This window comes from Balaenoptera musculus, chromosome 7 (genome assembly GCF_009873245.2).
Source record: "Balaenoptera musculus isolate JJ_BM4_2016_0621 chromosome 7, mBalMus1.pri.v3, whole genome shotgun sequence".
NCBI lineage: Eukaryota > Metazoa > Chordata > Mammalia > Artiodactyla > Balaenopteridae > Balaenoptera > Balaenoptera musculus.
This window is the reverse complement of record NC_045791.1, coordinates 54,915,540-54,931,295: the sequence shown is the minus strand read 5'-3', so window position 1 is coordinate 54,931,295 and position 15,756 is coordinate 54,915,540. Positions and strand designations below refer to the sequence as shown.

Genomic DNA, 15,756 nt, shown 5'->3' with positions numbered 1-15,756 from the left:
GCGGCCTCTCTTGTTGCGGAGCACAGGCTCCAGACGCGCAGGCTCAGTAATTGTGGCTCAGGGGCCCAGCTGCTCTGCGGCATGTGGGATCTTCCCAGACCAGGGCTCGAACTCGTGTCCCCTGCATTAGCAGGCAGATTCTCAACCACTGCGCCACCAGGGAAGCCCAAAGTTGAAGATTTTTGAAATCCAGTGTACACAAGCTAAAGAGATTCAGAGGTGGGTAAAAGGAGGGTCACAATCATAGCAACAAATTTTATGTTAAATAGACATTGACTTAGGTGGAACTATACAAAATTGCCACCTTTTTAGACAAAAAATGGGTGAATATTGGCAATTTAATATTGTTCACTTAATAGATGTTCAGAAGGGAAGAAAGGCAGTAGGGGCTGTGAAGGAAAGGGCAGAGCCCTTTAGCTGTGGTGCAGTTAACCAGGGCTGTTGCTGTTTTTAATACAGAATGGTTAGGCTCCTGCAGATGTGAATCAAGTATTATTTAGTGCCCTCTTCTCTTTGTAGAGAAAAAGGGGATTGAAGATGCGTGAAGATGTCATGCCAGTGGGTTTATAGAAGTCTTTGAGGCCCTTTGACATTCATCACGGTTTCCAAAGGCTTTAACTTACAAAAACACAAATAAGATTTAAAAAAATAAGTGAGGAAATTGAGAAAAAAGGGAAAATAAAGTGACATTCAGATCTCCTGCTGTGATGTAAACAGTGACCAGCATAGAGCTTCCTCAAATCATCTTTGGAAAGGAGAAAGTATAAATAATATCCAGCACAGCACTTCCCTTCTTGATAAGCAACTGCAATTTCTGAGTTCCTATGTAACGTAGCAGTAAGTGCCATTGAGAGGCCGTCTTCTACCGAAAAACAAATATCTTTTAATTAACACAAATTGTATTTCAAGATTTGACTACAGTACTGGAATAGCTAAGAAAAGATGTTCTTTACAGAGACTACCTTCATTTCCAGTCTTCTTAAGATATTCCATGACAATAACTCTTTTCAGTGTGGTCTGAGCAGGTCCTCTGAATCTGATTATGTAGTAGTGATACTTTTGGTGTATGTGTCTCTTAAAAGCATTGCATTAAAAGCAGAATAGTTAGCTCTGGTAGGTTATTATTTCTTCAGTTAGATTAGATGAAGTGTTTTTGCATCTTGTCAGAATGGTCTATGGACCAAAAATGTTTGAAAATGATTTTTTCATTTCCACTTGTCAACTGGTATCAGTGAGGAAATGAACTGAATTTCTGTGGCCAAGTACTTTGCTTTCTATGGGTAGCTAGACTAAGACTTTGTGAAAGGGGCATGGAGGTAGTATGCTTAGACTCATAAAACACATCCCCACTCCTAGAAAAACACCTGAAAATGTCTGAAGTATCTCTTCTAGGGAAAGAGCTATTCTCTATCCACTATATCCATGTAAGTAGAAAGAGTGACAATACTGTGACTTCCCTCCCTCTCTCCCACTCCACTTGTTTTCACTTGTCCTCCCCTGAAGCCTCCCATCCCTATTTTTCTTCTTCAAAAACCAGCTTATCCTATAACACTTTAATTTTCCTTTAGAATTTAAGTGTAAAATGGTACAGGGTTTATACAATTTACTTTAAAAAGTGATTCTTCTACTTATGAGACAAAAGTTCTCACTGTTAGAAGACATCAACTTCATCCTTAGATTTAGAATTTCAAGTCTTGTTTTTGCATGTTTGTGGTTTTTAGGTCATTTCCCTGGAAATTCCATCTTTTGTACAATTAAGTGCCCATTAACCATGCAATGTTTCTGATCCTATGAGAAGATGAAAATATAAAAACTGAGATGCAAGCTCTGTCTCTCATAATTCTTAAATTCTTTTCAGTTAGCGCACACAAAATCTAGTTCAAGTGCTTGGGCTTTACAACTCCAGCCCCCAGCACAACTTTATTTACGAAACAAATATAATAATCACAGTTGGAACACTAATTCTTGGAGTCAGATTTCTAACAAAAAGCGTATGGTGGACAGCATTTCTACCTCTTGAGCTTAACCTCTCTCTTGGCAATTAGATCTAAAGGTAATAGGCAGAGATGTCTCTTAGTTGGCAAAACACACACGCACACATAAAACTTGAGTATTTCTCCCACCCAGGATGACATCAGGATGTCAAGGATGCCAAAGAGCTAAGGAGTGTTAACCTAATCCAGTAAGCGAAACGGGATTTTGAATTAAAGTATAACTAAAATGTTCCAAGAAAAAAAAATACTTCGCTGAGATTCACTATTTTTAAAATGCTGGCAATTATTGATGGGCTTTTTCAGATATTTCACTTGTTACCAAGTCGATTAAGAAGCAGGGAATAATTTATGTTTGTGCAACAAAATGCGTATGTGGCTGGAAAAAAAAATTTTTTTTTAAAGGATCCTGTCCTTTTGAATATACGCACTACGTATTAAATGAAATACATTTGTCTGCTTTGGTGCCACTGGCCAGAATAAAAGCTCTCCTATCTGTGAGGTGAATTGAGATTTCTTTTCTGTTTAAAATGCCTGCTTCCAGTATATGTAAAAGTGGGAGACTGGCTGGGAAACCAGGGGCTAAGGGGGATGGGAACGAGATGGCTCAGACTGAATCTAAGAGCTGAACGTGTGTGAGAGAAAATCCTCCTCCAGCCTCGGAGGGGGTGTCTCCCCCAATACCAGCTCCCTCCTCCCGGGCTCGCGGGGCGGGCCCGGTTTGCTCAGTAGCAGCAGCGGTCGCAGCAGCAGCCCCGGGGCTGAGCGGCGGCGGCCTCCTGGCAGCGCAGGGAAGCAGAGGCTCCGAGAGCGCCCTGGGGAGATCCGGCTGCCGCCGGGATGGAGGAAGCGTCGAGTGGAGCCGGATCCTCCGGGGACGGATTTCCTCCCCAGCTCAGCCCCCCTACAGCTTGCTGGGGTCTGCTCCGAGCGCCTGTAAGGTGGAAGAGGCCCTCGCCTCGGCCTGGCAGCGGCAGCCGGCGAACTAGGCGGCCACAGCGGGGTAACAGGCGAGCCGTGGCCGCTCTCGGGAACCTTCGCCGCCACGACCGCTCATTGTCTCTCCCCTTCCACCCGGGGGGCAAACAGGAAGCGCGCCGCCTGGCCGAGTGACGAACGGGCATCCGGGCCAATGAGCACTGCCTACGAAGAGCGTGGTGGCGAATGAGCGCGGAGAAGAGGGGCGGAACTTCCGGGCGGGCTGTCACCCTCTTCCCCCCTTTTGGGCTGGAGGCTCCACCTTTTGTGTTTCCCGCACAGTCAATCAAAATAGGAAAAAAAATCCCCGGACCGCTCCGGCCGTGTCCGCCGCCGCTTCCCGCATCCTCTCCCGCCGCCGCCGCCTTCGCTCCTCACCATGTGTAAGGCGGCGGGGAGCCCCGCCTGAGGTGCCCTAAACACACTATGACCGGTACGTAAAGCCGAGAGAGAGCAACCCTTGCTGCTGCCGCCGCCGCCGCTACCGCCGACCACAGCCAGCCGGGGGCCCCCGCCGCCGGCTCCCGGCCCCCTGTGTGCGACCGAGTGTCTGTGAGAGGCAGAAAGCCGCACTCCCCTCCGCCTCCCTCCCCTCCCCGCCAGCTACCGTCCACCCCTCAAGCCCCAGCAACGCAGTGTCCCCGCCGGGCCCGGGGCTGGCGGCCCGGGCCGCCGGGATCGCATCCCCCTGTGTGCGGGCGCGGGCGGCGGGCGGGCGTGTGAGTGACTGACGGTGCGAGAGGAGCGAGCGCGAGTGAGAGCGAGCGGCGCGAAGGGAAAGGGGAGGAGAGGAGAGGAGAGGGGGCAGGGGCAGCGCGGGGAGGAGGAGGAGGAGGGAAAGAGGAGGAGGAGGGTTACAGGCAGCGGCGGGCGGGGGCAGCAGCAGGAGGGGAGGAGGGAGCAGCCGCCGCCGCCGCCGCCGCCGGGGGGCGGGTGGGGGAGGGGAAGGGGACTCGGTCCGGGCTTTCGGAGTAATTTCGCCTCGGCCCGCGGGCCCCCTCCCTCTCCTCCACCCGCCTTCCTCCCCACCCCCACCCCCCCGCGCTGTGCCTGCAGCTCCCGAAAAGCCCGTGAAACAAGAGGAAATGGCTGCCTTGGACGTGGACAGCGGCGGCGGCGGCGGCCACGGCGAGTATCTGCAGCAGCAGCAGCACGGAAACGGCGCGGTGGCGGCGGCGGCGGCCCAGGTGAGGAGCGGCTTAGCCCCGGCCCGGCTCCCCCCTCGCGCCGCTTTCTCCTCCCCTCGCCTCTCCCCTCCCTCCGCGCTTCTCTCCTCCCCTCCCCCCGCCCCGGGAGCTGCCCGCCCGAGGCGCCAACGCTCCGACCCCGCCCGCGCTCCCCCGCCCGCCGTCTTTTTGTGTGTGAGTGTGTGTGTGTGTGTGTGAGTGAGAGAGAGTGTGAGTGTGTGTGAGCGTGCGCCCTCCCGGGGGTGGGTTCCGGGCGGAAGGTGGAGGCCCGGCGCGCGGCCCGCCGCCCGCCTTCCCGGGGACGGTGGAGCCCGTGTGCGTGCGAGCCGGAGGGCGCGAGCCGGAGGCGAGGAGGAGGAGGAGGAGAGCGCGGGCTGGCGCTCGCCCGGGTGCAGCCTGCGAGGCCCGAGTCGCACTTCCTGTGCGAGCGCGGCCCGGCCCTAACCGCCGCCCCCTCCCCCTGTCTCCCTCTCTGAACCCGCCCATCGGGGGTAGGACACTCAGCCGTCACCGCTCGCTCTGCTGGCCGCTACCTGCAGCAAGATAGGGCCACCGTCGCCGGGCGACGACGAGGAGGAGGCGGCCGCCGCAGCCGGGGCCCCCGCCGCCGCCGGAGTGGTAAGTCTCGCGCGCGGCCCGCCCCCGCCGAGGCCCTGCGCCCGCCATCCCGGGCCCGCGGCGCGCCCGCCATCCCGCCCGAAAGGCCTCCTCGGGGCCCGCGCCTTCCCGGAGAGGGACGCTCGCGCGGCCGGGGCGTCCTTTCCTGCTCTTTCGCATGCTTGTGCGGATTAGAAGCCAGACCAGGCTTTCTCTACATTGTCACTGCGGCACCTCCATCCAGATTCACTACAAAATGAAGTCTGAGAGGGTGGGGGTAGAGGACTCCAAAATGGATGTTAGAGCAATTCATATCAGTGCTGAAAACTCCTTCGCCGAGCACTACGGAAATTTCAGGCACAGCCTATCGGCCATAGATAGTACCAGCTACGGAGGCAGTGTCTTCAGTTTCTAGCATTTTTTGGACTCGGGGCTTTTCCTGCTGGAAGTTACTAGATCTTACTGATTTAAGTGTTAAATCGTTTTTTTAAAAAAAGGAACGAAGGTTTACCCTTTGAATTACTCTTTTGTGTACAAGAATGAACACTTGAATACTTTTTGAGTGCTTTTTTGGTGGCCATTCTAAATTGTCGAATTTTAGTTTTTGCAGACTACTTAAATTTACAGTAATTTTTCGTAAATGGAGTTTAAGTGACCGTTGAAATCGGCGAAGTTACTTAGTACTTTGGGTTTTGAAATTGAATAGGTATACCAGTGTTAGAAACAGAAGTACGTGTATGGAATTGTATCAATATTTACATGAATGCTAATGCATACCATACTTAGTTGAATTTGGTTGGCAAAGCTATATTTTCATTTTATTGTGATTGCCAGTCTGATAAGATGTGGTGGGATTCTCTTTATAGGGTTTTTAGTTTGTCGGGGGCAGGGGGAGGAGCTGGTCAGTGTTACAGGAGGGCTTCATACCAATTAGCTAGAAACTGTTTATAAGACTATTGTGAATTTTATATTCGTTTGAATCTTTGTTGTTGCATTAGTTTAGCATGTAGATGTGTTCACTTATTAAAATAATTGAAACTTCTCCCATCATTTTTGCGTGTTTTTTTTTTTTTAATGTGGATTATGGGAATCTGTTTGTGTCATGATATTTTGAATTGTCACTGTGGACAAAAAAGTTTGATATTTGGTATAGTCTGCAGGAAATTCTTAGTATTCCAAGGCATTAAAAGTGAAGCTAATGTTAAGCTATATTGTTAAATATTGTATTTGTAATTTTAGTGTTTGAAATTATACTGTAGAGGGATGTGAGTAGATTTAATGACTTAAAAGTATGACTTTAGGTTTTGTCCTTTTGTAAGCAGATTAAAATGTAAAGGCTTAAAATCATGTATGTGAGAGGCATTGTTACTTTTAAACAAATTTATGGACTGGTAAACCTCTTTAATGAACTATATCCCGTTAGGCCCACAGTGCCACAAAAAAAAAAAAAGTTTATCTTAAAAAAACCATTGCATGAGTAAAATTGCAAAGCAGATTGCTTCTACTTATCTTTTTTAATCTTTCAAATAGAACAAAAAACTTTTTGTAACTGCAACTTACCAGGTTTAGATATCAGCTCAGTGATTGCGGGAGGAGAGAAGTGAAGGAGGAAGTTACAGGTAAAAAATATGTATATGTACATGAGTCTAACCCAAAGAATAGAATACTGTCTCCAACCTTACCCTTCTGTGGCCATATACTTGTAGGGAAGTTGTTTCCATGCCTCTTTAGCTCCTCTGAACTGCCAAATCTCTACTGACATCACATTTCCCGCCAGATGAACATGAACCAGAATCAGCCTGAGCATTTTTTCTTTGTATGTTTGGTACCTGTGCATAACATTTTTCACTGAGTAAAAATTAGTAAGACTGCTTGAGTATGTTTGCCTTAGCGAATGGGAAAATTATTTTTCCAGTTCAAAGATGAATTTTAGACATGGACATCTCAGAAAATGAAAGAATTTAAATGATTTCATAGTAGTTTTCCCCACTTAAAAATGTGTTTGGATAATGTTACTTTATTCAAATTGCTGGGAATTATGAGAGGTTTAGGGAGAGATTTTTTGGAGCTGTGCTTTTTAAAAATTTTATTTTGGGTTTATTTCATATTTACACAAAAGTTGCAAAGAACTGAGAGGTACCTTTTACCTTTCACCCAGCTTCCTCAAATGTTAATATAACCATGGTACATTTGTCAAAACTAGGAGATTAATAATGATACAGTGTTATTAGCTAAACTATAGACTTTATTCTGATATCACCATTTTTTCACTAATGCCCATTTTCTGTTCCAGGATCCAGTTCAGGATACCACATTGCATATAGTATTGTTGTGTTTAAAACCAAGGGGAAATATACACATAAAATGCAACTTTATACTAGTTTAGTTTGGCATTTTAAGATTAAAAGGGCATTGAAAAGCCAATAGCTGTACTGCAGATTTGCTTTACATATTTTCAATTTAGAATTTGTTAGAGTATAATATGTGTTCATCCTGGATCCTGGCCAAGAGTGTTTGGTTACCCTCAGTACAGAGCTGAATAGGTCTAATCACAAAGCAGTCTCACCTGTAATGTCCCACAGCGTGGACTCTCAAAATTGGTTTGATGGCAAGACTCTTTTATACTTTTTTTTTTTTTTTTAATTAATTTATGGCTGTGTTGGGTCTTCGCTTCTGTGCAAGGGCCCTCTCGAGTTGTGGCAAGCGGGGGCCACTCCTCATCGCGGTGCACGGGTCTCTCACTGTAGCGGCCTCTCTTGTTGCGGAGCACAGGCTCCAGATGCGCAGGCTCAGCAATTGTGGCTCACGGGCCCAGCTGTTCCGCGGCATGTGGGATCCTCCCAGACCAGGGCCCGAACCCGTGTCCCCTGCACTGGCAGGCAGACTCTCAACCACTGCGCCACCAGGGAAGCCCTATACTTATTTTTAAAAGTTGTGTAGTTTTAGTAATAGATCAAGGTATAGAAAAAGTAGACCTTTATGAGATATTAACTTGTCCAATCTACATTTGTGTGAACCTGTGAATTACTAATTTGCTTATTTCGTTTAATAAATTGAACAAGTAAATATTATGAAAGGCATTGCCTGAATTTCAGTTTAACTTGTAAATTTAGTGTTCATTTATTACATAAATGTTGAACTATAAAGTGAATAATAGCTTATTTCAAAAAAAGGTTATTTTGGCTGCTATTCCAAATATGACTTACACTGTCATTGTAAGGAATACATTAGGTAATTGTTTTTGTATCTGCAGTCTATGTTCTTTACTGTTCCTTTGAAGATTTTAAGAAACTTTAGTACTTGCCTAAGAGTGGTTCTTAAGTTTGTTTTCACCTTAGCTTCACACTTGTTTCCAGTTATATTCTTTCCTTGCCCATTTCTGGCTTTCATAAAGCCATTAACTGAGAGGTTAATAATCCTTTCTAAATGTGATGTAATAAGTTGGTATGAAGTTTATTTTTTTCCTTTACACAGGTGTTATGGAGAAGATATCCTTGGGTGTTGTGTGTGTGTGTGTGTGTGTGTCTCCCCATTTTATGCCTGGTTGTAGTGAATTTGCTATAGCAGTGTCCCAAGGCTACTCTTGGATGTGGTCTTTTTTACCTTGTGATTATGTGTTTGTATACAGAGGGAAGCTTGGATTACCTTCAATTACGACCTTTTACAGTAATGCCAGTGTCCATGTTAATTGGTTTTTTGTTTGTCAATAAGAATATTAGAATTACTGAGAGAAACACCGGTGGGTTTTTCTTTTAATGTCTAGGCTTAATGAAGAGGGTTATCTTGAATCCAAACCAAATACTAATTCTTGCCTGGGTTATGTGTTTTTATGTCTCCCTCCCTTTGTAGTGTTTCCAGTAGCCTAACATCACACATTTTTTAAAAATTAATTAATTTATGGCTGCGTTGGGTGTTCGTTGCTGTGTGCGGGCTTTTCTCGAGTTGCGGTGAGCAGGGGCTACTGTTCGTTGTGGTGCGTGGGCTTCTCATTGCGGTGGCTTCTGTTGTTTTGGAGCAAGGGCTCTAAGCACGTGGGCTTCAGTAGTTGTGGCTCATGGGCTCTAGAGCGCAGGCTCAGTAGTTGTGGCGCACGAGCTTAGTTGCTCCATGTCATGTGGGATCTTCCCGGACCAGGGCTTGAACCTGTGTCCCCTGCATTGGCAGGCGGATTCTTAACCACTGCACCACTGGGGAAGCCCCATCACACATTCTTTTTTTTTTTTTTTTTAATTTTATTTATTTATTTATTTATGGCTGTGTTGGGTCTTCGTTTCTGTGCGAGGGCTTTCTCTAGTTGCGGCAAGCGGGGGCCACTCTTCATCGCGGTGCGCGGGCCTCTCACTATAGCGGCCTCTCTTGTTGCCGAGCACAGGCTCCAGACGCGCAGGCTCAGCAATTGTGGATCACGGGCCTAGTTGCTCCGCGGCATGTGGGATCTTCCCAGACCAGGGCTCGAACCCGTGTCCCCTGCATTGGCAGGCAGATTCTCAACCACTGCGCCACCAGGGAAGTCCCCATCACACATTCTTAAAACATTTTTTTGGTCTCAGATTCTAATTTATCTATTTTTTTGGTATGCTGCTGATGAAATTTCTCTTACAAATGAATGGTTTTAGTAGGCTTTGTAGTGTTGAAATATTTGGGGCTTATTCATTGTGGAATTGGTTTAAAATTGGTGTAGAGTTTTTCATTGAAGACTGTAATATCTCAAGGTCGGTTTTATTGATTCATTTTTCCTATCATTTCCTTTGCAATAAGTTTAAAGTAAAATACTTTTATTCATTCAATAAGTATTTATTGATCATTATTCTAGGCGCAATTGGATGTTTTTCAAATCTGTCTTCATAATCTTAGTTATCATAAGGATACTTTAGGATTATATAGTGCTTTACAGTTTATGAAGCTTAACACTTTCTTTAGGATCTTATGACCCTGCAAGGTAATATTTTTCCCATAAGGTCCTGGTCTAAATCACACATAATTCCACGGTTCTAGCTAGGCTAGAACCCAGTTACGAATTTTTTCCTTTCTAGTGCAATGTACTCCCTTCCTCTAAGCATTTATAGTCTTAGCTTATATCATGAAAGTCTAGTATTCTTGTTTCAGTGTTCATAAATGTTTTTTATATATGCTTTTAACCTTAGGTCTACTCAAAAAAGTTCAAGTACATCATTTTGTCCTAGGTTTGGGGATTTCCCTTTAATTAATGGCCTGCATTGTTGGGAAAAGTGGTACTGTAGTTTATTTTTATTTAGCTTCTGGAGAAGGGGGTTCTTGGGTACTGTTTATTCAGACTTGTCATTTGAGTAGTTGTATTTATTTTCAAGGAATTTCTTGAATTAGAAAGCTGTTCACTTATGGTTGAATATCTGCTCTTATTAAGATTTTGTTTAAAAAAAATACTCAGATGCCATAAATTTGACTTTTTATTTTAAGGATGATGAAGAGACAAAATGCCAGTACAGTTGTCTCTTTATATCTGTGGGTTCTGCATCCTTGGAAGTCTGCGTGTAGTATACATTTTATGTAAGGGAATTGAGCATGGGGGATTTTGGTATCTGCAGGGTCCTGGAACCAATCCCCTGGGGATACCTACGGATGACTGCATTGTAAAATTAATTTGTATGTAAGATACTATATTCTTTGATATAAGTTGAAAAATTGTATATTTAATGCTGGTTAGAAAAAATTCAAGGTTGATTCTCCAAAGGTGAACAATAACCTTAAGAAGATAAGAATGGGATTTGAAGCACTACACTTTAGTTTAGATTTCAGTATAAAGGATAGATTTAAATATCTTTAGTTTATTTAAAATGCCAAGAGACTGAAGTGAAACATGAATTGTCATGTTCCCTCTAATATAGGGAAAGATGACTTAAGCTTGTAATTTTTATACCAGGTAGAATTTGAAGAATGTAGGCTACTTTTAAAGTCTGGTGCTTCATTTTAACAATTTAAGTTTGATAAGTTTAAATGTTTGTGTTTAAAAGATAGATAACTATTTTAGTTCAGTCCTGGACATTTGTACGGGGTCCTACGGTTTCTCTGCCTTTATTGTTTTCAGCCTTTCAGTCTCCTTCACTAGGTCTTAGTTTATCTTTATAAAGCCACAGATCTGATTGCGCCACTCACTTGCCTCAAAACCTTTTATAGCTTTCTTCACTATCTGTAGGATAAAGTCCAAACTCCTTAGTAGGACCTGTGAAACCATTTACTGCAGGCCCTGATAAAAATGTCTAGTTCTGTTCCCCATTACTCTTTTCTATGAGTATGAATGTTTTTTGGATCCTCTCTTGAACTCCAAACTACACATTATTTTTTTAGAGTCTCTTAAAAGTCTGTGACTTTATTTCTATACCTTGTTAATGACTGTATTTCTGCTTCCTAACCACCCACAGTGAAATCTTAAATTTTATCCACAATTACTTAAAAAACTCTTATGTGAAATCTTTTTTTTTTCTTCATTTTTCTATGTTCCCCCGAAGTGTTTTGATCATATGCCTAGTGTACACCACTATTCACATAGTAGTAGCTTGTGTGTGTATGTCTGCTTGGATAGATTGTGAACCACTTGAAGATGAGCTTGTATATCTCATGGGCTTACTCATCCTTATTTCATCTTGTCAGATAGGCTCAGGTGTCTTGAATGAAGTCATTACACTGTGGTTCATTTATTGAAATATATACTCTTCAACTGTGTGTGTACATGAAAATTAGGTAGTGAGTCTCCTTAAGAAATTTTTAGGTTCATCTGGTTTTACAATATTTGTATTAAATTTTGTGGGATGATTTACGTTGAGAGAACAGTATTTGTCTTAACCTTTTTTTTTATGGTCACAGACCCCCTTTGAGAATATGAAGAAACTCTAGATACCATTGCCCACCGCCCCCCCCACACACACCTAGGCCCTCTATCAAAAAGTTGGTATGCTATTTTAGAGGATCTAAAGATCCCTTGAATCCCAGGCATGGATCCTAGGTTGAGAATTCTGGGCTAGATATGCTCATGTTGTCATTGTCTAGTGGTGTGTGGAGTTACAGGAAATCATATACAGATCTAGAAGGAAATGGGTTAGGGATGGCATTATTTTGATAGTGATTAATTCTTATAGGGTCTCATTCCCCATGTCTTTACCTCTGGTCTTAGTGGGAGACAAGCATGGTATAGTATTGAAGAGCCTGGCTTCTGGAGTTAGACTGGCTTAGTTTTAAATCCTGTTTTGGCCATTTGATAGCTGTGTGATTTTGTCTCTCAATTTTGTCATCTGTGATATGGGGATAGTCATAATAATACCTCATAGGATAGTTGTAAGCAACAGGTGATATAATCTTATAAATCCCTATCATGGTTCTTGGCATATAAAAGTGGTTCTTGGCATATAGAAGAACGGTTCAAATGTTACATGTTACTGTTATTATTCCTTAAAAAATTTACCCTTTGACATTGATTTGTTGGGTTTTATTGCTTTCTACTTTCCTCCATTGGTATTTTTCTAGTCTTGTCTAATCCATAAAATATAGAGATGATACCTGAGATTCTAGCAGGTCACAGAATACAAAATGTATATGTCTAGCATTCTACTGCAAACTTAGGTAGAAATGGTAAAGCAACAGTCTATATCCTCCAACTTTTAGATTCTAGAAAAACCTTTCAGGTGGGCTGACTTTGCAGTGGTGGTCACAGGGCAATAACTTTTCCTCATTAAAATTTTTTAAGGTCTCATATTTTTTTTAGTAGTTATGGGAAAAGTAAAGAATTTGATGGCTCACTAAAGGAACCGCCCTCACCCTGAGTTTACTCTGGAGTACCTTAATACATGCCATGAAAGAGTAGCTTTAATTGTTTGATTTAAGGTTGATAGCTAACTTTTTCTAACTCAGGGGACTGATGACACTGCTCTGATATTTCTTTTTTGTACGCAAATGTAATGCACCTGATTTAGTGGTATGTTTTTAGTGAGTTTTATACCTTTTGAACTCTGTTCAGTGAGGTATGTTTGGTTTGAGCTGTCCATAATCTTTTCTCTAGCTACTTCTACTTTTATTTATTTTTAACTGTAGATCATAGGTGAGGGATTAGAAAATCAGTTGGTCGTCATAAAACAAAGAATATTCTGATTGAACTTTTTTCCTGCTCAAATAGCATGGGTTATCTTTGCAATAGCTAACAAAATTGGAAATGATGATTATTGTAGTTTATATAGTGCTTCTGTATTTGAGCTGTGTTGTGTTACTAAGAGAACTTTTATTTTCAGGTGGTAGGGTTTATATCAGTTTTTAGAGTTTTTTGAGGATTGGATTAAACGTACCACAAATACATATCACATAACATTTTTTGTTTTCTTTATCCAGACAGGTGATTTGGCTTCTGCACAGTTAGGAGGAGCACCAAACCGATGGGAGGTTTTGTCAGCCACACCTACAACTATAAAAGATGAAGCTGGTAATCTAGTACAGATTCCAAGTGCTGCTACTTCCAGTGGGCAGTATGTCCTTCCCCTTCAGAATTTGCAGAATCAGCAAATATTTTCAGTTGCACCAGGATCAGATTCATCAAATGGTACAGTGTCCAATGTTCAGTATCAAGTAATACCACAGATTCAGTCATCAGATGGTCAGCAGGTTCAGATTGGTTTCACAGGTTCTTCAGATAATGGGGGTATAAATCAAGAAAGTGGTCAAATTCAGATCATTCCTGGCTCTAATCAAACCTTGCTTGCCTCTGGAACACCTCCTGCTAATATCCAGAATCTCATACCACAGACTGGTCAAGTCCAGGTTCAGGGAGTTGCAATTGGTGGTTCATCTTTTCCTGGCCAAACCCAAGTAGTTGCTAATGTGCCTCTTGGTCTTCCAGGAAATATTACCTTTGTACCAATCAATAGTGTCGATCTAGATTCTTTGGGACTCTCGGGCAGTTCTCAGACAATGACCGCAGGCATTAATGCTGATGGACATTTGATAAACACAGGACAAGCTATGGATAGTTCAGACAATTCAGAAAGGACTGGTGAGCGGGTTTCTCCTGATATTAATGAAACTAATACTGATACAGATTTATTTGTGCCAACATCCTCTTCATCACAGTTGCCTGTTACTATAGACAGTACAGGTATATTACAACAAAATACAAATAGCTTGACTACTACTAGTGGGCAAGTCCATTCTTCAGATCTTCAGGGAAATTATATCCAGTCGCCTGTTTCTGAAGAGACACAGGCTCAGAATATTCAGGTTTCTACAGCACAGCCTGTTGTACAACATCTACAACTTCAAGAGTCTCAGCAGCCAACCAGTCAAGCCCAAATTGTGCAAGGTATTACACCACAGACAATCCATGGTGTGCAAGCCAGTGGTCAGAATATATCACAGCAGGCTTTGCAAAATCTTCAGTTGCAGCTGAATCCTGGAACCTTTTTAATTCAGGCACAGACAGTGACCCCTTCTGGACAGATAACTTGGCAAACATTTCAAGTACAAGGGGTTCAGAACTTGCAGAATTTGCAAATACAGAATACTGCTGCCCAACAAATAACTTTGACGCCTGTGCAGACACTCACGCTTGGTCAAGTTGCAGCAGGTGGAGCCTTGACTTCAACTCCAGTTAGTCTAAGCACTGGTCAGTTGCCAAATCTACAGACAGTTACAGTAAACTCTATAGATTCTACTGGTATACAACTACACCCCGGAGAGAATGCTGACAGTCCTGCAGGTGAGTTTTTCAAGTCATGTCATGCTGTAGATAAGTTCAGTGAGGTGTTTATCAGCATCTGGCTATCTTTAAAGGTGATGATACATTTCCCTGTGTCTGTGTGAAAAGTCAACACCAAAATGTGTTCCAAATTGTTCTTCATTGAAAGATTGTAGTTTTTGAAGTCAAGGATTCATTTCTCTGTTACGCCAATTACATTTGTTGTTTTTTGTCACTTAGTTTTGTACATTTTTTCATGTCTGGTTGGTACTCTAAAGCATCACAAAATTTTTATTTCGCATGTAAGGTGTCTTGGCTCTTCTTGGTGTGATGTAAATTAAATGTTTTATGCATTTTATTTGGTTGGGCAATCAGGTTGGTATAGTGAAAACATGGTACTGGGAGTAGGTACTGTTTATGCTGTCTCACCCATTAGCTAGCTGTGTGGTTTTGGCTAAGTTACTTTTTCTCTTGCAAACTCAGTTTTCTCAGCATGTAAAATGCGGCTGTTGGACTAGGTAACTATATCTAGGGTACCTTCTAGACCTGAAATTCTTCAGTTCTGTGATAGTTTATTCTTACAAGTGTGAAGTAATCCTTAAACCTAGCTGTGTTAGATATGTTATTATTGATAGTATGGGTAGAAATTTTGGAAGTCTACTCTTTGTTGTGTAAGAATTAAGTAATACATAATTACTTAATAATAAAAATATATAAATCTCTTTTAAAAGATAGTATCATCATTACCTTAGTGATGTTATTTATTTAGATAGTGTTTTATTGAATGTTTTGTTGTACACTAAATTCTTACTTTTACTCTTTTACTTCATTATTTGGGTTTTTGTGGAGATTGTGCTGTTATATAACCTTCCACTGAGTCAGTGATTCTGAACTCTTAAATTGGGACACTTGGATTTAATTTTTTGAAGTAATGGTATTATCTTTTTTCTTTTGAGAAATTTGTGATATATACTTAGGAAATAGGAATTGTCTGTACTTAGAAAGCCTTTAATTGTATTTGAGCCTTCTGAAGCTATGGTTTAGAGCAGCATTCTCAAAGTGTGGTCTGTGGATCTCTGAGGATCCCTGAGACCCCCTCAGAGGTCCTTGATATCAAACTACTTTTCATAATAATAGTACAATTTATTTGCCTTTGTTCTTGTATAGACATTTTCACCGATGGTGGCTAAAACTGCTGTGTCTTAGCACAAATCAAAGCTGTGATGCTAAACTGTGCTGGAAGTTGTATTCTTTATGACCATCCACTTGCAGTTAAAGAAAAATGCTAGCCAACTTCACTGAACAATGACCT

General features: G+C 42.6%; 1 protein-coding gene across 2 annotated transcripts in view; it reads left to right on the top strand.

Moving 5' to 3' along the window:
• Window positions 1–3,267: 3,267 nt before the first annotated feature.
• Window positions 3,268–15,756, top strand: part of SP3 (Sp3 transcription factor) — a 61,702-nt gene continuing 49,213 nt past the window's right edge. The window contains exons 1-4 of one of the 2 annotated variants that reach the window (XM_036856955.1): window positions 3,268–3,402; window positions 4,026–4,156; window positions 4,652–4,774; window positions 13,106–14,465. In XM_036856955.1, coding sequence (XP_036712850.1) covers window positions 3,396–3,402; window positions 4,026–4,156; window positions 4,652–4,774; window positions 13,106–14,465 — 1,621 coding nt within the window. In that variant the 5' untranslated portion in view covers window positions 3,268–3,395. The remainder of the gene's footprint in view (window positions 3,403–4,025; window positions 4,157–4,651; window positions 4,775–13,105; window positions 14,466–15,756) is intronic. The other variant, XM_036856956.1, reaches the window with a different exon arrangement.